Below are 21,776 nucleotides of genomic sequence, written 5' to 3' on the forward strand. Positions count from 1 at the left end.
ACCCTCCAATAGATGGTTTCACTTCATCCAAGGTTTTGAGGGCTGGTAGTGGTGGTGGTGCTATCCCGACCCCGCCGGTTAAAGTGGTCTTAATTAGTAGTACTTACTACCCCGGGATTTGAGCTATTAGAAGAGTACTAGTACTTAAGTGCTAAGTAGTAATGTTGGGATGTGGGGTAATTGATGCGTTTCTTCTCCGAGGCAGTGAGGATATATATTGAATGATGATATATACTCATATTTTCGTCATATAGTCACTTATCACTTACGACTATTTATTTGATACTAGAATTATATCTCAAACAAAGTCACCAATAAGCTAGACTTCTATTTGAAAAAGTATCACGGAAATGCATCATCGTCCAATCACATTACTCTCTCTCCTACTTGGAGCTGCACACAGCATTGCAGCTCGTCCGACCTTCCAAGATGAAAGGAGCACCTCATCATTAATCAGTCTGAGTGCATCAGTTCCGGATGATGCAGCTCTGCCGGTCTTGCATCCTTTTGTTTCATTCTCTATTGAATTTGCGTTCTTTCCGGATTATGCAGGTATGCCAAATCCCTCTATCTCATTCAATACGAGTACTACTTGAATACTAGTGAGATAGCTACTACTACCACTACTATGCTGTGTTGTGGTATCAGTAGTTAGCGGGGGGAGAAGTGTTGATAATATATTAGTAGTACTATTAGGTCTGACCCATTTTGATGATCCCAGGAAACCTATCACATCCGAATCTCTTCTCGAATCACCTGCTAGACAATCTGGCCGAGTTGCAGGGCGCAAAGCCGTACATTCGTGTTGGAGGGAATACTCAGTACGTGTCAATCTCCATCATCCTCAATTCTATCTTCCCCATCTAGGCAAAGAGGGGAAGGAGGGGTAGGAATCTAATTAAATCATGCAGAGACTTTGCCCTGTATGATCCGAACCTACAAGCAGCCACAAATGCCACATACATTACCAGCATTTCGACAGATTACCCGATAATTTTTTCGTTTGGCCCCGCCTTCGTTGAGTCGTACTTCACCTGGCCGGGAACAAAGTTCATCCACGGTTTTAACCTGGGGAAAAATAGCTCGACAGATATAGAGCTCATGCTAGAATCCGTGCCGGTGGTGTGTAAGGCTCTGGAAGGAGGAAAACTGGCGTATTGGGAACTGGGGAATGAGCCGGATTTGTACAAGACGTCCGCACAGGGCATCAAGAGACCGGCGAACTGGACGGAACAAGACTATGTGAATGAGTGGTTGAACAAGACAGCGCGGATCGAGAAGAGATTGGTCGAGGCGTGTCCTGAGCTCGCAGACTCAAAATACATTGCGCCTTCATTCGCCGGGGTCACCAACAGCTTGAATCCCGTGGTGACGTGGGAGAAAGGCCTAGACAACAGCCGGAACATTGCCCTCAATTCCGAACACAAGTGAGTTTGGTGGTGGCCAAGTCCCCAGCCCCCAGCCCCAATTGTACTCTGAACGCGAAAGGATGGAGCACAGGTCGAATTTGGCTAATAGGTCGCGTTTGACGCAGCTACATCGGTGGCGCCACTCAGCCGGGAGTAACACTGCAGAATACGCTAATGAACCATACTAAGACGGTGGAAAGCGTCGCACAACAGGTCAACGTCTCACGTATCTTGTCGAACGACAACCTGACCCCGGGCATCCCCTATATCCTGGGCGAGACCAACTCTTTGTACAACCAGGGCGCGCCTGGACTGTCCAATTCATTCGGGGCTGCACTTTGGGGGGTAGACTTCAACCTTTACTGCGCCTCGCAGAACATCCGCCGAACCCATATGCATCAGGGAAGTAATTACAATTACATCTCCTGGCAGCCAGTAGGAACGAATCGTACATCCATAGGCACGAAGGCGCCGTATTACGGCAATGCCATGGTGGCGGCCATGCTCCACGGCGGAGACGATGTCCGTATTGTCAATCTCCCGCTGGCCGCGGATACGGAAGCCGCATATGCCGCGTACGTGAATGACTCTCTGGTCCGAGTGGCTGTCATCAACCTGGTGGAGTTCAACTACACCTCAACCGATTCGATAGCAGAGAAAGTGGAGAGCAGACCCAGCGCGAAGTATACGTTCCAGTTGCCTTCATCTGGATCGGTGTACTCCGACTCGGTTTCAGTGCAGCGGCTGATGGCGAACGGCAGCAACGCCATCACGGGGATCACCTGGGACGGCTGGTCTTACAATTACGAGCTGGCACAGGGTAAGCCAGTTCGATTGCAGAACGTAACGATCGGAGAGGCGATCTCGGTGGGCGACGATGGGGTTGTGGAGATCGAGATCCCCTACTCCAGCGCTGCAATCCTCAGTCTGTGAAAGGTCATCCGGTGTGGGCCGTAGAAGCTGTAACAATAGGGTATGCATGGTAGAAGATATCTATCCGCGGAACTCTGGCCTCTGTATCATTCATGATGCGGCTCCCACGCGGTTAGCATCCGTGGAAAGGATAGCCAGTCTGAACCTTGTTAGATCATAACAATCCAAATGGTGCTTAGAACAGAAGAGGAAAGCTGGGTTTGGTAATTACGAAATACTATAAAGTTCCAGAGGGTTTTTAGCCTTTCTCTAGATGCGGATGTGTAGCTCAAGCCTGGGCATTTGCTGGAGCACAGAGTCTTTCCCATTCGAAGTATCGGCGGCTTCATCATTATGTTCCAAGCGGTACGGAGAAGAAGCCGAATCCTCACTTCAACTTGACGATCAGCTCCATCTGCCACTTTCAGACGAGGAAATATCAACCCCGAGCCTGCTCCGTACTAATGCGGAGTACGTGGGAATCATCTGAGACTCGCGGATTTGCCTCATTGATGGCAATCATGATTTTCCAGCCGAAAAGGGCATTTTAAAAATCCAACAAAGCATCGATTTGTTCGGAGGATATCTTCCAGAGTCGGAAACTCAGAGCAAATAGTTCTCGATTTGTTAAAAATAAACAAAGTGGATGGTGGCAACTCTCCCGGTACGGCGTTTGCGAGAGACCTGTCGACCGACGGCGAGACAGATGTAACCTTGATGGGGGTAAAAAAATGGTCGGTTGTACCATGTCTCCCGCGGCGACAGATTTTGAATTCTATTGATCGAATAATCGGTGTACAGCTAGTCAATGATCTGCGTTAGCGGGTTGATACGTAGCTTCCCCCAAGCCACGGCCCAGTTAGCCGGGCTGAGTGGTGGCGCGACGGACGGCTATCCCACTTCCTCGGAGTACCAGGACTCGCCTGATGGATCGATTCATGCAAGTGCTCGGACTCTGACCTAGCCTTTAATTAATATTCCAAGGATTGACCGCAGAATTGTCTTCTGTCTGGTCGAGTGTCATTGGGGCAGTAGTAGTTAGCTAGAAGGGTTGTTGTCGCCAGGCAGAGCATTGCGGATTTTCCTAGCGTGAGGCATGCTCTGCTTCGCTGCCCATCGTCTTGCCCTTCTCTACCCCGTAGTCATGGCTCACTCGGGCTGAAGCATGCAAGCCATCATGCAGGGTTTCCAGGTAAGAAAGCAAGTTTGCAGGACGATGTACGTAGGCGGATGTCTCACCGTCTGCATGTTTCCTACAAGGGCCCTAATGGTGAAGGTTCGGGAAGCTAGAATTGAGAGACTGGAAAGAGCTGAAGAAGCGCTATAGAGGGGATGTCCCCGCTACGCACTATGGTAATGGGTATGGATCCCTGCGCTCTCCCCCCTTTTCTTCTCTATCTGTCAGTGGGTGATTTTGATGCTCAATAGGTGACCTACAGGATAGACCCCGTCCGGCTAGTGGCTAGCGTTCCACGCAAACATTCTGTGGATCATCGGTCCACCGTGGCTTGCCAGGCTGGTCAAAATCGCGAGTCGATAGCCAAGGGGCCCGTGTGCTGTAATACTTGACTTTTTCTGCCTAGCCGTTCTTGACGCAGGCTCCGCAAGTAATGGAAATGGTGGGAAATACCGGACCCAATCGTCAGTGATGGATGTATTATCCGTGTAATACATAGCACAATACTCCTCCCAAACAACCAGGATACGTATTTTCCTAGGTTTCTAGTTGCGAAAATAATCTCCCGCTTGGACTGGTTTGCGAGACCAAAGGGTTGTAGAGTTGTCTTGGCTTCATAGTGCGGCAGGACACTCTATGATCGTTCTCCACTCCAACGCGATACAGTTGAACCTTAAATGAGAATCTAATATGGTTGCCGTTGACACTTGACAGAGTATGGCTGCGATCGGCGGTCAGGCTCTAGGGGTGGTCCTTGAGGTCTTACGCCCAAACTCCGCAATTTCCGCACTGACTGCGAGAGAGGCAGTATCGGCAAAGTCTAATTGTGAGGACTTTGACAAAGGAATTATTCCCACTGGCGGAACGCCGATCCTAGTCTTCTTGTGGCTAGGCTTCATTTGAGCAACCCAATCTAGCTGTCACTCAGAGCCCAGTCTGACCTGCGGGCTCTGGGCATGACAGGAAGAAGCGAAGCCGGCACCATACTCACGGCTCGCCGTAGCACCATGAGAGGCTACCAAGAGTCTGCATTAACCTATGATCTCTCTTCAATGGTAACTTCCGGGTACTTCCACTGCCATGTGACTTTTTGCCTCTGCCTAATACGGTGTATTGGCTCCTGCAAATCCCGAAGGTAGTTATCATGTATCAGCTAGCCTGCGCTATTGCGTCAAAAGAAATATGCCAACCTACTGTACCCCAGAGACGCCTGTGATTGGTAAATTGAGATGAGTCTATTCCTTGAATTAGCTTGCCGGCCAAGGGGGTTCTAGTCTGGCATGTACTACAGCACAGAAATTAACCAGGCCGAGCGTAAATGCATGATCCCTGAATTGTATGGCCGTCACTGTGTTTCGGAACCCAATGACCTTAACCTGAGATTTTAGTGGAGTCGTTCGATGCTTGGAGTGCACCTATTCGCCTAGTTCCCCTCTCGACAGGCCCATCTTTACTCTTGCACAGAGAAGTAACCTTTCTGTTCGTCAACCATGTTTTCTGCGGAACTGATTAAAACCACGTAAAGAAACAGAGGATGAGTACGAGTGTCGTATCTGTAGCTCTCCAGTCATGTGTATAACAAAATAAGCATTTGCCACTGTATCGCTCGAGCCCTCATTAAATACACTGATCCTCTGCTCCGTAGGCGATGGGGCTAAGGCAGCCAGACGTAAGCCTCAAACGGGAAAGACCAGAGGGAGCTGCATGGTTAGGCTCCATGCACGCATGGCAACGGAAACAGACTAGATGATAGAGCGTTGTCCGTAACAGTTAATGGTCAGACTCTGTATGTATTTGTTTTCCTTGCATTAGTTTGCACGTCATAAGTGCCAGAAGGCCGCGTTGAACATCATGACATGATCCAATGGCCGAATGTTGACCAACGTACTTTTGTCCACATCTGTAATTGCCCTTCGGTCATCAACTCCGAAGGAACTTGTTTCTTTTTCCCTCGGTATGTTATATTTGGTAGTTCCAGACCTATATAGGCCGTTGCCCGAGCCTTGAAGATCATGCACACGAAACTTCTTAAGCTGCCAACTCCCCATTGGCTTCCTTGAATGTTGATGTGAGGTGGCAGTATCTGATTTTATCTATCCATTCCATTATCATTGTCGATAGTCGGTAAAGAGTGAGCATAGGCGACTCGGCTCGACACTGACTTCCTATAGTAGAGTATGACAAGTCCGGTCCGTGCTACCATTGCGATAGGTCAGTCCACGAAAGCTAATAAAGCCCAGCATCAGATGTTATCATATCACGATATGACTGCTCAGGCGAGCCACACAGTAAGGACAAGCTCCCCAGTCTGAACTAGGATGGATCATCCAACTGATGTCATGTCATGGTAGGACATGCAACGTGCATCATCCGCAGTCAACTTCCGTTATACGCACTTCGCTATGCTTTGCATTGACCACAATGGGGACCTTCGCATAGAAGCGTCGCCGTCCATTGCAGGCTGCGAAAAGGCAATTTTCACAGACGACGTGCAGGACCGATTTCTAAAGTCGGTGACTACAGCATGGCAGCCCAGCCTGCAGAGTCTCCATTCCAGTAAGTGATTTGGCAATTGTAAAACCGAGCCAGCCAAGGATGAAGTAGTAACCAAGACGTGTTCCTGCCCGAACCAGGCACCTTGAGTCACATGAGCGGCGATGTCACGGGGAAGCCGATGCTTCTGTCCAGTCCTTCAATCGGCCTACAGCACACATGGTATCAGCCAAGCCTCCCACGACAGACCGGCCTCATTCCCTGTGAATGGCAGTCCTTGCAAAACAAGCGTCACAGGCGTAGCTTGAGACATGAACTCTCGGGCATCGGACTTGATTTGGATTCCGCCTCACCCACACCGTCGCTAAGGCGCACAGCACTTCGACTAGGGCAAACGGATCTTGTGCGACGATACTATGAGAAGGCATTCGAAGCTTTTCAACAGCTAAACTGCAGGGTTATCGCCAAAGCATTTGTGAAATTGGTGGAACCGCGCAAGCAGGTCAACCACCCATACAATGGACGACGGGCTGCCGGAGGATCATCACAGAAGATGGATTCTGAATTGACTAAGCCGAAATGGTGGCCTACAGGGGTGACACACAAAGAGCCCGACCATCTTCAAAAGGCCGGTAAGATGCTCCTAGCTTCCATCGGGTTGAATTGTGAGAGTTGAATACTTACTTACTGGTATCATCTCTCTCTTCAGAGAGAATCAGGCTGCTTGTTCATATTCTGTGTGAACTGAAGGAGAGTCGAGGAATCACCGCTGAGAAGCTCAAGGATGCTGGACAAGACGTGCGGCGCCAGATTCAGCCCGAGAGCCGCCTACAAGTTCTTGATGAGATATACTACGTTCGTTATATGGAAGAATTGTACATGGAGGGCAAAATTAGTACGCACTCGCTTCCATACCTTAGGGGACTGAAGTCACACCCCAACACCATGCGACTAACACTTTCTATAGGTGGGGACACAATGATTTACGTTTCTCATGTCCATCTGGATGAGGACTTCTTGTTCGCTGAATTACGGGACCAGACAACTAACAACTCTCGTGAACTGTCACTTCCGATTATGAACAACAAGCCAGATGCCCCCAAAGCGACGGAGGGAAGCAAGAGTCCTGGGAACCAGAGTGAAGTGCAAGCCGCCACGGACAAATCGCACACTGACATGCCTGTACCTTCCGACGAGCGGCGCCTGCCACCAATGGAGGTGAATCACCAAACAAAACGCTCCGCCAATCAGGACTACTGCTACCCTCCTTCGCCGGTATCCAGCCCATCCATCAGTCGGAAGAGCTCCTTGGAAAGCGGCTTGTCTGCATACTCAACAGACATGGCTGCACCGATGCTGTCAGGGAGTGAACCCAGCGGGGGGTCCTGTGCTTCTAGGGATATCCATCCCACTGAGGCTTCATGCATGCCGGATTATTTTGGTAGCCAGCAAATGGCCACTTCATCTGCTGAACAAAGTCACCAGCCTGGATTTTGGAGCCTCCCAACGGCCCATACGGCAATTCCATATAACGGATACTGATGTGGTAAATCACCGAAAGACGCACGGCGGGGACCCTTTCCAAATGACGCTCTGTATATACTGAATGGTCTTAGCCATGCCGAAATCTGGATCACCCCTCCATTTGCGCTTGCATAATTTCCTATGTATTACAATATTCTTGGGGGGTTTCATGTTTGAGGAAGTGACTGTACTCTGAATACGTGGAGTTCAGCGGCACTGTGGCTGGCGCAAGTGGCGGATACATACTATTTGTGATATAGACAACTTTCTGTATTATTTCATTTTTTGGACAAGGTGCAAAACAGCGAGGAAAGGTGGTCATCAATCATTTACTGACAGTCATTATTATTCGTTGCATATAGGAGAACCAAGACAATTTGATAAGGGGAGATATCATAGACCATCTATTTTTGATTTGTGTTGGGTTGCTGCAATTACTACTGAGTGATTTATCCCGCACGAAGCGGGGTAGTACAGCACCTGCCAGGTGTTCAAGGGGCCGCGAGAGTTCGCTGCTATAACTAACTGCACGGCCGGTCCTTAGTCTTTTAAATATGTATGGCGCCAGACAAATCCCTGATGATTAGCTCAAGAATCGAGTCAGTATCGCCATGTCCACAGCTATATAGACTAGTGGCCAATGATGCGAGACATGGCAGGGTCTCTTAGGTACCTTACTCCCTGCTTTATGCCTATGCCGAAAGCAGTAAAAATTTCCAGGGGACAGGAACATCTCGAAAGAGCGTATCAGGTCTTCGCCACTACTATAGAGTAGTACTGCAGAAAGCCAGAATCCGGGTTCAGGTGCCGACAGGAACGAGTTCCCAGCAATCATAGTTGCAGTAGAGCTTAAATGTCCAGAAACAAAGACACTCAAATGTCTAGCCGATCATAGATCGAGCACAGACAATCAATATGTGTGGTGACATTAGCAGCTGCTAACTACTCAGAGACTTCTTAGCACACAAAGGAGTAGTCATGAGGGTGTACACAGTAGAATGCGAGGAGAGCGAAATGCCCGAGAGACCCTTGAAGATGCCCCAGAAAACATGGCAACCGCCTCAGGCATGGAATCTACTATAAGCCTCGCAACGGGACAAATGAACCATGGGATCCAATGGGGGCAAATCATGTGGAGAGTATAACAATTTTCTATTGGCTGCAGCACTCCGCAGGTGGGTCAGGATAGAGGATCGCCGGTCTGGAACGGCAAAGTCGCGACAAGTCAGCAGCAGCCAACCACAAGCTCCAACGCGTGCACACGGAGAACCTCATCCTTCCAACTTGCTCTCAACTTCCTGCATCTTTCCTTTTGCTCCCCGACTTCTACGGTCATGCGCTCTGAGCGTTGAAGCACACTGGTTGCGCCTTATCATCCCAGAAACTCAGTCATCCGAATTCCATCCTCTGGTTCGAATACAGTATACCTCGCCGCATTTGTTTGTAAGTCATCTACGGATTCGTCCACCATGCCTTAGATTGATAAGGAATCCGCATCCGTTTCGGATCACTTCCTGCTCTGTCTTCCTTATCCCATCACTCGCCCCTTGATCTACCCTACCTTTCTGCCCGGGTGCAACACCGGTCCCTCTTAGTCCAAGCTTGGCTATAATCTATTCTGAACAACATGGGGATGCTAACTATAGGACGCTTCCTCAGCCGGCCTTATCCACACTCCCGTGACGGTCCCACGATATTTTCCTTTCAGCAGAGGCTCATCATGGAAGACGGTGGATCCTCTGATGCTAGGAAGCCAGAGTCAGTGGCTAGCAGTAGCTCGCCTGCTTTGCATCCCACCACGGACTACGATCTCTCTGAAACGGAAGAGACGCTAAACTCGCCTGATACATTTTACTCGCCGCCTGCCTCACCTGGGCGTCTGTCGCGCAACCCGTCCTTTTCGTACCATGATGACTGGGAGACATTTCCGCCTCTAGACCAACTGACGGTGTTCGACCTGCTTGATAACCTCTCTCTGTCACAAAGGCTGGAAAGGCTGCAGCGAGCACTCAACGCGCAAAAGGACAAAGTCAAGAGACAACGCGAGAAGCTCAAGCACACTTCCATTAACGCGAAGGAGCGTGTTGTGGGCGAATGGAAGAGACGGGTTCCAACAGCCGATGAGCAGTTAGACAAGTACCGCCGTCGCATGAAAGATGGCGTGGAACGCCTGGGGAAACAGTGGAACGCGACCGCTACTGTGACACTACGTGAGAAGATCTCTTTCATCGCTGGTGTTACGAACATCCTCGTGAGCGGCTACCTCCTTGGAGGGTTCCCAGAGTACTTCTACATCTGGTTCAGCGTGCAGCTGGCCTACTTCATGCCTATCAGATACTACCGGTATCACAAAAAGGGCTACCACTATTTCTTGGCTGATCTATGCTACTTTGTCAATGTGCTCTGTATGCTCAGCCTCTGGGTTTTCCCTGGCTCGAAGAGGCTGTTTATCAGCACCTTTTGCTTGGTATTCGGCAACAACGCCGTTGCGATTGCCATGTGGCGCAACTCGATGGTTTTCCACAGTATGGACAAGGTGGTCAGGTAAGCTTCGCTATTATGATGCCATTCTGAACAACCATTGACTTGAGGGTAGTCTGTTTATCCACATCATGCCACCCGTTTCCTTGCATTGTCTCGTCCATATGACGTCAGCGGAGACGCTGCGAGATCGATTCCCAGCGATCTACGAGATCAAGTTCAGTGAACCGGGTTCGCCCAATCATTTCAACCTCCTGGAAATGATGGGATGGGCAACAGTGCCTTACGTTATTTGGCAGCTGACGTACCACTGTTTTATCACTGTTCGTCGTGCCGAGAAGATTGCTGCAGGACGTCCGACCAGCTTCACTTGGCTCCGCAAGTCGTATGCCAAGACCTGGATCGGCAAAGTCGTCCTGAGCCTCCCCGAATCGCTCCAGGCTCCGGCATTTATGCTGATTCAGTATTTGTACGCGATATTGACCATGATCCCCTGCCCTCTGTGGTTTTGGTCTCGGTGGGCGAGTGGTCTTTTCCTCACCGGTCTTTTCATTCTCAGCGTTCACAACGGCGCAACATACTATATTGACGTCTTCGGCAAGCGCTTCCAGAAAGAGTTGGAAGAGCTGAAGAAGGATGTCGCTCGTTGGCAATCGTCCCCGGAAGGGGTCTCCAGCCCGACGCTTCTGTCATCTGACAATGCTGCGACAGTCGGGGCCAAGGGTCTCGAGGAATTAGCCAGTGGCGGATCTGACAAAGTCGGCGTTGACCAGATCCCTCTTCTTGATGCGCAATCGACTGGTGTAGAGAGCGGCCAAGCTGCCAATGACTCTGGGATCCGGGAAAGGTCTTGAGACGATCGTTACATGAAGCTCCTTACATAATGCTCCCTTTGCTTCGTCCAGGAGTCTTGATTCTTGCCTATAGCTTTGACTTGTGAATCCGACCCAGATCGGAACCGTTTCTCGTTGATACCCAGCTTCATCTGTTATCATTCCTTACTGTCTGGCATGTCCTGTGCTGCACTTTCTGCTTTTGTTTATGACAGTATATGATTGATTTCTCAGACTTGCGTGATGATGTGATATGGTCCGTAATTACGAGACGCTCTTTACAAGCGATTTAATGAAATGAATGTGTGGATAGTTAGCTAGTGGGTTAGTCCATCCTTAGGGAAATGAACTGAGTCACGATGGGGGTGAAATCGGGAGTCGAAGCTTCCAGTAGCGAAGCCGGCCGGACTCGCATTTTGCGTTCGGCGGCGATCAAACCTTAAGTCCGACGTCGCCGCGGTCACGTGTGTAGCCACCTCTGCTCCAGACTCTCGGGGGACGAACGACACTACGCCAGCACCTCGTCTTACTTTTGTGATTTCCGATTTCTTTCATATCTTTCTCCTCAGTGTGTCACATTTGAAGTCACGTCCCGCATTTGGCTCCGTATTGTTGTTCATCCGTCTGCATTCGCTCGATCTTCCGAGCATTTCGATCCCCTAGGTTTCCGCAATGTCCGTTACAATGAGGTCAGCTAGCCTTGTGCGCGGCAATGCAGTATTGCGGCCTAATTTGCTCGGTAAGTTGAACAGGATTTTCTTGTCTATCCGACGCCCAAAAAGGCTTCGACTTTAACTGCTTGATCGCTAACTCAGTGTTCGCATGCAGCCCGGCAACGACTTTCCGGTGCCTTGGCTGCGTCGACGGCCGCAAACCTCCGATTCAACGGCAGAGGTCTGCCATCTCAACTGTCGGCAATCGCCCTTCTAGTCCCTCAGCAGCGCGGATATGCTACCGATCCGTCGACCTCTTCCACCTCTTCCTCAAATTCGTTCCCCCCTCCGGGCTTCAACGCAGAGCAGGCCAAGAAGCCCCTCCCCCCGGACAACGTGCAGCCTTCCAAAGATATCCAGAAGGTCGCACCAAGCTCTGGACAGTCTATTTCGTCTCAAATCGCTGCACAGAACAATGGAAAGTCGGCTGAGCTGACGACGGCGAAGATCGCGGATGTTGATGGCAAGAAGGAGGAGAAGAAGGAGACGAAGAAACTGACTATCGGACAAAAGATCAAGAAGGAAGCCCAGCACTACTGGGATGGTACTAAGCTTCTTGCTACGGAAGTCAGAATTAGTTCTAGATTGGCATTGAAGATGGCTGCTGGCTATGAACTCAGTCGCAGAGAGCACCGTCAGGTTAGTACAGCCCGCATGGGATACGCTGCATTGATCGCCGCTAATGACTATATGTGTGTAGCTCCAAAGAACCGTCAAGGATTTGGGTCGCCTTGTGCCTTTCTCCATGTTTGTTATCATTCCCTTTGCGGAACTGCTGCTTCCCATTGCCCTGAAGCTGTTCCCGAACATGCTGCCTAGCACCTACGAGGGCCAGAAGGCGCGCGAGAAGAAGGCTCTAAGCCTGAGCTCCACACGTAAGGAGGTTTCGGGTTTCCTGAAGGACACACTGAAGGAGTCTGGTCTCCCGGTCACTGCTGCGACCGTCAAGAATGAAGAGTTTGCGGAGTTCTTCAAGAAGATCCGTACCACGGGAGAATCGCCCACTCCCGACGATGTGATCAAGGTGTGCAAGATTTTCAAGGATGACCTGACTCTCGACAACCTGTCTCGGCCTCAGCTGGTGGGTATCTGCAAGTACATGAACCTCAACACCTTTGGAACGGACGCCATGCTCCGCTACAACATCCGCCACCGAATGCGCCAGATCAAGCGTGACGACCGCGCTATCTTCCACGAAGGTGTGGACTCTCTGTCTGTCCCTGAACTGCAGATGGCATGCGCCTCCCGTGGTATCCGCACGCACGGTGTGTCTCCCGCTCGCCTGCGCGAGGACATGTCGATGTGGCTGGACCTGCGTCTTAAGCAGGGCGTCCCCTCCACCCTTCTTGTGCTGAGCAACGCATATGTCTACGCCCAGGGTGGTAAGGAAGCCGAGATGTCGTCCCAGATCGAGGCTCTCCAGTCCGTCCTGTCCAGTATCCCCGAGGAGCTGTTCCACGAAATCGAGCTTGAGGTTCACAATGCCGAGGGCGCCGCCACCAACAAGCAGCGTCTGGAGGTTATCAGAGAGCAGCAAGAGCTGATCGAGGAGGAGAACGAGCAGAACAGCGAGAACGAGGAGAAGGGCGTCTCTGCTCCTAAGGACATCGAGGATATCGATGACAAGGAAGACGTCAAGTACGAAGCCAAGTACAAGACGCAAGCGGGTGAGGCCAGCGAAGCCGTCCAGGAGGGCGAGAAAGCCGAGGAGGCACAACAGTCTACCCAAGCTAAGGAAGAGAAGAAATAATCGCAACCTGCCTCTCTTTTTCTGCTTCGACAGGGCGTTTGTACCGCGTTGATGAACTTGACATAGATCTCTTTTCTCCTCTTGATCCCTACCCCTATACTCTCTACTTTCTCTCCCTTTCTTTTTCTTCCCATGTGTTATTGTGTATACGATAGACTCTGTTCGCTTGTTTGTTTATTTATTCGTTTCATTTCTTGTTTGATTTCTGGGATCCGTGGTTGGACACCATCGAATTTGGGTCTCTTATATCCTTTTAAACCAGGCTTCTTTCTTTGTGACCTACCGACACTGAAATAGATACTTACTTAGTCGACTTGGACGGTTGATCTGGACAAAAATATGACGTGAATATTAATTGATAGTATTATAATCCATACCAAAATATACCTACCGAATGATTTCGTATTGCTCAAGACATCGATCGGGTAATTAACTTTTCAGTCAGCGGCTCCTCCGTCAAGTACCTCGGTAACAACCCCGATAACTTTATCAAGTGACTTCGTTACTCCCTCCGTACCTCCACCAGAACCAACTAAACTATCAATCCTGCATCAACACCTGGCCAAGTAACGAGCTGGCCAATCGATAGATAAATCAACTAACCCCTTACATTCTTAACCTTGGTTTCTCCTGTCTCCTGCAATGCGAAATCCTCTTCTCCTCCACCATCATCACCATCGTATACTGCACCGCGAACTCTATTCTCCCTCACGGATCTTTCTCCTTCGCACCTTCAGCACCCAAAGCCACTTCTACACCTCTCCCAACGTCGCAGATCCCACTACCATGCCCCCTTTAAACCCAACTTCACAGGTACATCATCCTACATTCCATGTTTTTATAATATACCTCCCTCCTCTCATCTACATAATACACCCCTCCCCCAAAACCAAATGACGTAACATCAACTCAATTCATCAAAAACAAACCAACCAAAATAATCCACTCACTCTGTAAGCAAACTAATTACTAAGTACTTAACTAACAATGTAAATCGCAGAAAGCCATCGCCAGATTGAGAAGCTATACTCCCCCACCAACAACTTATACCTCGGTCCCGTTGTCACGCCGCGCCGCAGTACTGGTGCTGCTGTATGCGGACCAGAAGGGGGACTTGAGGGTTGTGTTGACGATGAGAGCGGCAACGTTGAGGTCTTGTATGTATACCTGCACACCTCTTTCCACTAGTAGTCGCTTGATTCGGTGTTGTAGGTGGAGCAGTGTGGCTAATTGTGATATAACAGATGCTGGACAGGCTGCTTTACCGGGTGGTAAGTTGTCTCTCACTTTCTTTTCTAATCCCATATGGCACAGCCATCTCTCTAAGGGGTTGTTATGTGTGCTACGTACGATGATAGAAATCTTCTTCCTATGATCTACCGTAGCAACACGATATATGCTATATGCTACATCACACTGATATCAAACCCGAACTAAACCAAAAACACAGGCCGCGCCGACTCCCTATCAGAAACGCCCATCCAAACCGCGCGCCGGGAAGCTAAAGAAGAGATCGGCCTCCCCGAACACGACGAGCACCTACCTCGGCCCTTCACGGTTGAGCATCTCTGCGAGTTCCCAGCCAACCTAGCGCGAACGGAACTAGTCGTTCGGCCATGTGTGGCGCTGCTGCATTCATTTGATGAGCGGACGGGCGAGAATGCCGATCCTGAGGTCTCGCTGATCCCGAGGCTGGATGCGCGCGAAGTCGCGGCGGTGTTTACGGCGCCGTTTCGCAATTTCTTGCGCTGTAGGGATATGGAGGATTGGGGTGATGGGGATCCGACGGAGTGGTATAAGGGGGCTTGGACGGAGTGGCATCAAGAGAATTGGAAGAGTGAGTATTATTACTTTTTTTGTTTGCTTGTTTGCTTGCTTGCTTCCTTGTTTGTTGGGTCGTGTTATGGTGGCTGACTAGGAGCAGTGCATCAATTCTTCGTCCCTGTTCGGCCTAAAGAAGTGGTTAAGCCGAAGACAAGGACAGGGGAACAGAAAGAAGCGGTTAGTCAGTTGGAGGAGCAGGAGAAGGCCTCGCAGGTTACTCGGTACCGGGTGTTTGGGATGACGGCGCGGATGTTGGTTGATGTGGCGCGGGTTGCGTATGCCGAAGAGCCAGAATTTGAGCACAATAGTCACTTTGGGGATGAGGCGATCATTGAGAAGTTAAGGAAGATGGGCCGGCTAAGTCCGATTCGGAGGACAGGGGATCAGTTGACTAGGCGGGATATGGAGATGGCGGCTAAACTTAGTTGATACCTAGGAGTATAGTACTTATTGGATCTTGCTGTGTTGATAGCCTTATTTAGAGACCATTCATACTTTGTACTTGAGCGAGCCCTATGAATTAAATCAACGACAAAGAGAATAGATGTCTCTTACAACACCCGTAGAACATCACCACGCGAGCCCAGCATCACTAGCTCAACCATAACCATAACCACATCAACACACAGCCCCTGAAATACACTCACTCACTCACTCACTCACCTCACACATCCAAACAATACATCAATCCCATCCTCTTATCTCACTCCCCACCTGCAAACACCCGTCCAACAGCACTAAACAATGCATAGGTATTTGAATTGGCAATTGCCGTGATGACATCCCACTCTCACACACATATGCACAACCTAACCGAAGTCATGCATTTGCAAACCGAATCCTATCGGCAAAAAACCGCTCTGCAGTTAGTTGTTAATTTCCCCATGTTCTGATTGATACTAGTTACTTCCAAATGCAACTTTTCGTAAGATTTTTATTTGTTGGTTACACAGAAGATGATTACGGAGGGATTTGTCATTTGTGGGCATGGCGTGGGCAGGGTGGTGGTGGTGATGGTGGTGAGTGGCTGGGGGGGGGGGGAAAGTTGGTGGGTTTTGATTTGGGCTACTTGGTACTATGTGTAATTACTTATGGGAAGGGAGGGAGTACTTCGTTGCTGTTGAGGGAGGTTGATTGGTAGAAGAGATAGTGTCTGGTGAGATATGTTTGGTAAGGGGCATGGTTTGATGTGAGTAGTGGTATATTTGGTTGAGGGGGGGTTGACGTGCGGGTTTAAGTAGATATATTGAGAGGAAGTAGGCGTAGTGTCAAGTGGAGATTCATTGTGATTTGGTCAGTAGAGGTCGTGTTCTGCTCATGATTCGTGGTTATTGTACTATGTGGGATACGACGGTATTGGTACACCTGAGAAGGGGACTTGTAAGTGGTGGCCTTTCCATTGAGATACAAGATTGATGGAATGTGAAGTAGTAGATGCCAGCAGTCAGAGGGGGTGAAGTTTCATGTTTGCTGGGGCTATCGCTGCACGTGGTCAGGTCTGTTCACTCATGGGATCAGCTCGATTGGCTTTGATACTGCAGCTCGCATTCTCCGTCCAAGTATGATGACCATCAGCACGGGTCTGGCTGTGGCTCAAGAAGTGCCAGGCGGCGATTAATGTGTACTACAATGCTGGACTACTACAGCCAATGCCAGGATATTCTCACAAGCAGCCGCTTGGGATCACGGTGAGGGTGTCATCTCAGCCTGATTTCAATCGTGACCGACCCCAAAGTAATGCAGCGACTATCTATATTTGCAATACTGGCTCAACCTCATTGGACTCGCGGGCCGTGTGGCATGCTCGTGTTGACCATAATGAAATGTCACTCTGAACTCACTTTGATTTCCGATACTCACTTGCCGCCAGCCACTCGAGTCTTCGGAAAGTCTACTAGTGGGGAATGTCTCCGGATGGTGTATTAGGGTTAGGAATGCCATGCTTGCCAAACCTTGTCTGCTCGCCTAACGCGGATGAGAGTAAGACACTCGGTACGAGGATGCTAACGTCATTAATCTCTCATTGTTAGTGGTGGAGATTGACACTTGAGTTAGCTTTGCCAACGGTGCTAGTCTCAGGAAATCAAATCTAGACTTCCGTATTCCCGAGAACGGGCATCGCAGGCTGAATGAGGCCGTCAGCTAACTACTGACACTGATTGGCTTGCATTGCCTGCAGCAGCATGGCTTGGCTGCCATGGGACCAGCCTCAATCCGACAGTGATCTGAAACGGGTCGGGTATGCCCGTGAGTGGAATGCTGGGCCGCTATCTTGAATGCTGGCGGTGGGTAGCCTGGCCGTAAAGGCCCCACTCCGGCTCTAAGCTTGAACGATTCCAGAAGACTTGCATCTTGGTGCATTCTCTCTTGCCTCATCATGAGCTCATGCTTATTGCTGGAGTGGATCGATCGAGTGAGTTGTCGTCTCAGTGGAGCTGATGAGATAGCAGATTCAGCGCGTACCGCGACAGCCAGCCTCTAGCCACCCCCACCGTCTATTCTGCTCAGCTCCCCTCGGGCTCAGCTGCACCACGATTCGATGATGTCCGAACTATACCCGCCCGGGTCCGTTGCATCAATCAGCTGCCCAATCTTTCTGTCGCGACGGACGAATGTGGAGCTGCTGTTTTGGCATTCTCTAAGCTATCCCCGGTCGAATGGGGGCCCATCAGGATAGTTGCCTGGACTCCGATGGGGCTATCTGGCGTGACCACGCAGCAGTATCCCGAGCGGAAGGAACGAACAGTGGAGGATGGGAGGAACGAGGCGTATCGCGGCGTGGACTGTGAGACGCTGGGGATGACCTATCTAAAGAATGCTGAGAGCGAGACCGGCCTGCAGCACGTGTCCTGACTGGATGGACCTGTCATAGAGAAATGAGTTCTAGTTTACCTCATCGGCAGTGATTTCCTTGCTGGAAAGTAGGGTGGCTGAGGCTAGAGGAATGTTCTAGGAAATCCGAGGCGTCATTCGTCGGTTGGTTGCCGTCTATCTGCCCTGATGAGAGGTGAATACCGACACTGATCATTCTGGTCTGTAGTGAAGCCAGAAGAATGTCGTGCTGGATAAACTATCTGTGTTACCTGTCATATAGGAGAGTATATGTACCTTTCAAACTAAGGGGAAGAAAAAGAAAAGAAAAGAAAGAAGCAGGGATAAGCAACGAAGAAGAGAAGCAGCTAGGGGAGTAAGTCAACGCGACTAAGGAAACTAGGCCACGCTAAGCGTGCAGAGAAGAGGGACAGAAGCAAAAGGGAAGAGGGTCTGTCAAAGGCGATCTCCATACCGCAATATGATCTATCTTGTGTGATTCCCTACAGTGAGTATGTGTGTCACTTTTCTATGCAGACTTTTTTTTTTCCGTCTCTTTTTCTCTTGTTTTCTTAGTTGACAAAAGACTAGGGGACATGCTGAATAATTTAGCCACCAATGCGGAATTAAGTTCAATCGAGTGCAGGGATAGAAGAGTAAGCAACGTGAAATGCCAAAAGTTAGTTGAGTAGGTAGATAGCAGAAAATGAGAAAGTAAAAAGAAAAAGAGTAAGAAAGAGTGTGTGAGCTGAAAGGCTGAAGGATGAGGGCTGTGGAGGAGGGCAACCAGGGATAAGCGGCGTCCAGGTTTCTTTGTTTGACTGGCAACGACCAGCGCGACTAGTTGGTTTAGTTGAGTCGATTGGTGTTGATCTAACTAAGAAATCACTAAGAATAAACCCGCCATGCCATGAACCATTCAGATCCCATTTCTGACAGAGGGAAAGGATCGACTTCCGGGGTTCAGCAATCAGCAATCCAGCAATCAGCAAGCAAGTAAGCTGGGATCACTCGGTGACTCCAAAATTGTTGGTTATTGCGCTTCGTATTCTTCCCCGGCCCTAACCCGGGTCTTTGCCCCATCCATCAAATGTCTGGACCTTCCCATGTCTATTTTTCTCTCAGCCTCTGTGTCAATGTGTTATTTCTAACTTCCAAATCATTCAATCAATATTCTATCTAGAGCCAGAACCAGAATTCCGGTAATTGTAGACGAAAATTGAACGGAAATCACCCTAATGGCGCGCCCCTCAGCAAGCCCACCCACACACCATCCACACACACCATCCACACCCCCCGGTCCATCCCTTGCATGAGGGTGTCACTTTCATGAGGCTATTCCCGCCCATGATGATGACCACGACGATCCCATCCTGCAGTTCGGCCAGGAACTGCCCTTGAGATATGTCGCTTTTATTTTTGCTTTTTGAATATTTATTTATTTTATTTCTTTTCTCATGAATTTTCCCAAAATTCTACATGGACTCCGCCCCGAACTCCTTGGGATCTAGGGATGAACGGCCGGACCAGCCAGACGGAGCTTGACGAGCTGCATATGGCGACCCTCCCTGATGGATCCCATCACATCCATCCGCTGCTGAGTTTCTTGTAGTCGGCCTCGTTCTCCTCTTCTTCCTTCTTCCTTCTTCCTCTAATGATTATTTATTTTTATGATTATTATTCTTATTAAACCCATCTCCCTTTAAACTCCATCCTATCGTCTCCCTTTCCTCTCCCTCTTCTTCTCCCTTCCTCCCTTCTTCGTTCATCCTCATTCCTTTCTTTCCTTTCCCCCCTCGTTCTCTTCTTGTTGAACCATGGTCCCGGCGGGTTCTTTATCTCTACACTGCCGGATAAAGACACTGGCCACAGGCTGACTGACTTGCACGGGTGACGGTCGTGTGATTGTTTGCTTGCCCTGCTTGCTGGCCTGTCATCCTGGACGCCAAAAAAAGGTTAAAATCGCATCAAGACCGGCGACTGGCGAGCATAGTCAAAAAAGCAACGACGCTGGCCGTATTCGGGTCACAATTTTGGTACTTCGCCTACGGAGAACATCCCAATCGGGGCCATTTCCCTCCCGGCTGGTACCTCTCGCTGGTTATCTTTCTCTTCTTCAGCTTCTTTCTCTTCACTCCTTCTACGTCTTGGTTCTGCTTGTCTTTCCCTTGCCACGTTTTTCTCTGTTCTTTCCCCCCCATCCTTCAGGAGGGGGAAAGGTCTTTTGAGACATCCCTTCCCCTCCCTTCGTGCCAACTCTATAAACTATCGCCTGGCACTGCCAACGATATACTTCCCAGTTCCTGGCCCGAGCCACGGGAATATTACTCCCCACTCCCAACCCCCCCTCCCTCTCCATCTAGCACAACAGCACCATGCTTTCTCCGTCCTCGTTGGCACTTTCTAGACAGGCCCCTCCAGTGAGGCCCTCTCGTTCCTTGGAGGGACTAGAGCAAGTCGTCCCTCCTCGAGTGCCAGTGCCCCCTGCTCGCCCGGCACTGCGACATATTGATAAGCCGCTCCCTGAGCTGCCTCCCAAGCCACTGCCTGAGACCCCGTCGATGGATGAGGGCTCCACTGCATGGAGTGATGACAGTAGTACCATCTCCAGCTTCTACGATGACAGCCGACGCTTTTCGGCGGATTCGTCCGAGAGTTACCCTGTTTTTGTCCGCTCTGGTTCAGACGATCTGTCCGAGCTTGTCGATCATCCACCCACTACCGGGCCCATCGACCCGTACCAGCATGACGACCATCACCATCACCACAATGACCATCCAAAGTCCGCACCTTTCGCCATCACCACTACTTTCCTCCACGATGACCACTCCGACCGAGCCCAACCCTGGGTCGCTAACCGGGCTGGCCCCAACCATTACTTCCGGGAGAAGAAATGGGACTTTTTCCCTGAGCTGGCTACTCCGTCGGCTCTCCCGACATCCCCGCATTTTCCTACTCACCCCCGCAAAAAGAACGGCAGTAAACTGAACCTCACCGTGTTCGACTTCGCCAGCCGCAACCGTTGGAACTCATCCGATCGAAGTGGACGCGCCCTCGCTCAGGACGTGCGCAATTCCATTCGTTCCTATGTGCAACGGCGCTTGTCGAAAAATTCCCTGGAACGAAACAGGAGTAATCGGTCCTCACCCCCCACAGCAGGTTCAGTGGATCCTGTGCGCACCCCCACGCCATCGAGCAAGATCACCACAACCGACGAATATCATCATCCTGGAAGTCCAAGGTCTCCTCTGAGCCCAGTGGATATCTCACCCTCGAATAAACGCCTATCGCGCATGTCCACTCGCTCAACCATGGGTGCGCGCGGCCCGCACCCGCGGCCTCTGGCGTCCCCACGGAAGAAGCAGCTGGCAGTGCCGATGTCGCCGTATCAGAAGTACGGTGCGGTGATCTGGGAGAAGCCAGGTCGCGAGAAGCGCATCAGTTACCGACAGAGCCCTAATGTTCGGTTTCCTCGCTATCGGAAACGACGCTCGTCAAAGAAGGGCTTTGTGTCCTCCGCAACGCCACCCCTGACGCCACCCGCCCGGTCTCAACTTCAGCAGAACACTCGGGACTGCGTCCGAGCTATCCAAGACGGCACCCATCAGATCCTCGACGCCCTTGACGGCGCGCGGAAGAAGATGATCGGAGTGCGAGGCGATCGACGCCACACAGAGCTGAAATCACAGATCCGACTAGTCGGACCCGTCAGTGCATACAATAACAATTACGGACAGACCGATCTATGGATTTAGAACGAAAAGCTCACTATCTCTCCTCTCAGACTTTCCTTTCTCGTTCCGTCTTCTTTCCTTTCTATGTTTATGATATCCCATTCGCTTCATTGTT

General features: G+C 50.3%; 7 protein-coding genes across 7 annotated transcripts; 6 read left to right on the forward strand and 1 right to left on the reverse strand.

Annotated features, from left to right (window-relative positions):
- Positions 1-350: 350 nt before the first annotated feature.
- BO83DRAFT_450418 (glycosyl hydrolase family 79 C-terminal domain-containing protein) lies at positions 351-2,469 on the forward strand (the record flags this gene model as incomplete). The annotated part of the gene is made up of 4 exons (XM_025536801.1): positions 351-552; positions 722-821; positions 912-1,427; positions 1,535-2,469. The coding sequence occupies 4 exons, from the start codon at positions 351-353 to the stop codon at positions 2,340-2,342; spliced, it is 1,626 nt and encodes a 541-aa protein (XP_025385987.1). The 3' UTR covers positions 2,343-2,469.
- Positions 2,470-5,900: 3,431 nt separating this feature from the next.
- Positions 5,901-7,533, forward strand: BO83DRAFT_317757 (DUF2841 domain-containing protein; the record flags this gene model as incomplete). The annotated part of the gene is made up of 4 exons (XM_025527716.1): positions 5,901-6,054; positions 6,132-6,623; positions 6,701-6,886; positions 6,959-7,533. 4 exons carry the CDS (start codon positions 5,901-5,903, stop codon positions 7,531-7,533), a joined length of 1,407 nt encoding a protein of 468 aa, XP_025385988.1.
- A 60-nt stretch (positions 7,534-7,593) lies between these two features.
- On the reverse strand, positions 7,594-7,914 carry BO83DRAFT_90779 (uncharacterized protein). Its single transcript, XM_025537699.1, has one exon. It carries the CDS (start codon positions 7,835-7,837, stop codon positions 7,655-7,657), a length of 183 nt encoding a protein of 60 aa, XP_025385989.1. The 5' UTR covers positions 7,838-7,914; the 3' UTR covers positions 7,594-7,654.
- A 937-nt stretch (positions 7,915-8,851) lies between these two features.
- On the forward strand, positions 8,852-11,210 carry BO83DRAFT_380256 (glycerophosphocholine acyltransferase). Its single transcript, XM_025531710.1, has 2 exons — positions 8,852-10,059; positions 10,112-11,210. The coding sequence occupies exons 1-2, from the start codon at positions 9,143-9,145 to the stop codon at positions 10,848-10,850; spliced, it is 1,656 nt and encodes a 551-aa protein (XP_025385990.1). The 5' UTR covers positions 8,852-9,142; the 3' UTR covers positions 10,851-11,210.
- Positions 11,211-11,361: 151 nt separating this feature from the next.
- Positions 11,362-13,658, forward strand: BO83DRAFT_439202 (MRS7 family protein). Its single transcript, XM_025536151.1, has 3 exons — positions 11,362-11,568; positions 11,658-12,181; positions 12,243-13,658. The coding sequence occupies exons 1-3, from the start codon at positions 11,502-11,504 to the stop codon at positions 13,290-13,292; spliced, it is 1,641 nt and encodes a 546-aa protein (XP_025385991.1). The 5' UTR covers positions 11,362-11,501; the 3' UTR covers positions 13,293-13,658.
- Positions 13,659-14,078: 420 nt separating this feature from the next.
- BO83DRAFT_318055 (NUDIX hydrolase) lies at positions 14,079-15,545 on the forward strand (the record flags this gene model as incomplete). Its single annotated transcript, XM_025527727.1, has 5 exons — positions 14,079-14,105; positions 14,293-14,449; positions 14,537-14,563; positions 14,743-15,129; positions 15,217-15,545. 5 exons carry the CDS (start codon positions 14,079-14,081, stop codon positions 15,543-15,545), a joined length of 927 nt encoding a protein of 308 aa, XP_025385992.1.
- A 4,376-nt stretch (positions 15,546-19,921) lies between these two features.
- Positions 19,922-21,771, forward strand: BO83DRAFT_90866 (uncharacterized protein). Its single transcript, XM_025537700.1, has one exon. The coding sequence runs from the start codon at positions 20,303-20,305 to the stop codon at positions 21,680-21,682; it is 1,380 nt and encodes a 459-aa protein (XP_025385993.1). The 5' UTR covers positions 19,922-20,302; the 3' UTR covers positions 21,683-21,771.
- The last annotated feature ends 5 nt before the right edge of the window (positions 21,772-21,776 follow it).

The sequence above is a fragment of the Aspergillus eucalypticola genome (assembly GCF_003184535.1).
Source record: "Aspergillus eucalypticola CBS 122712 chromosome Unknown BO83scaffold_20, whole genome shotgun sequence".
Taxonomy (NCBI): domain Eukaryota; kingdom Fungi; phylum Ascomycota; class Eurotiomycetes; order Eurotiales; family Aspergillaceae; genus Aspergillus; species Aspergillus eucalypticola.

Coding starts and splice junctions, on each gene's coding strand:
- BO83DRAFT_90779 (XM_025537699.1), bottom strand. CDS start 7,837: ATGACCACCTTTCCTCGCTGTTTTGCACCTTGTCCAAAAAATGAAATA.
- BO83DRAFT_380256 (XM_025531710.1), top strand. CDS start 9,143: ATGGGGATGCTAACTATAGGACGCTTCCTCAGCCGGCCTTATCCACAC. Junction 10,060..10,111: donor AGTATGGACAAGGTGGTCAG/GTAAGCTTCGCT, acceptor ACTTGAGGGTAG/TCTGTTTATCCACATCATGC.
- BO83DRAFT_439202 (XM_025536151.1), top strand. CDS start 11,502: ATGTCCGTTACAATGAGGTCAGCTAGCCTTGTGCGCGGCAATGCAGTA. Junction 11,569..11,657: donor ATTGCGGCCTAATTTGCTCG/GTAAGTTGAACA, acceptor GTTCGCATGCAG/CCCGGCAACGACTTTCCGGT. Junction 12,182..12,242: donor GTCGCAGAGAGCACCGTCAG/GTTAGTACAGCC, acceptor ATATGTGTGTAG/CTCCAAAGAACCGTCAAGGA.
- BO83DRAFT_90866 (XM_025537700.1), top strand. CDS start 20,303: ATGCTTTCTCCGTCCTCGTTGGCACTTTCTAGACAGGCCCCTCCAGTG.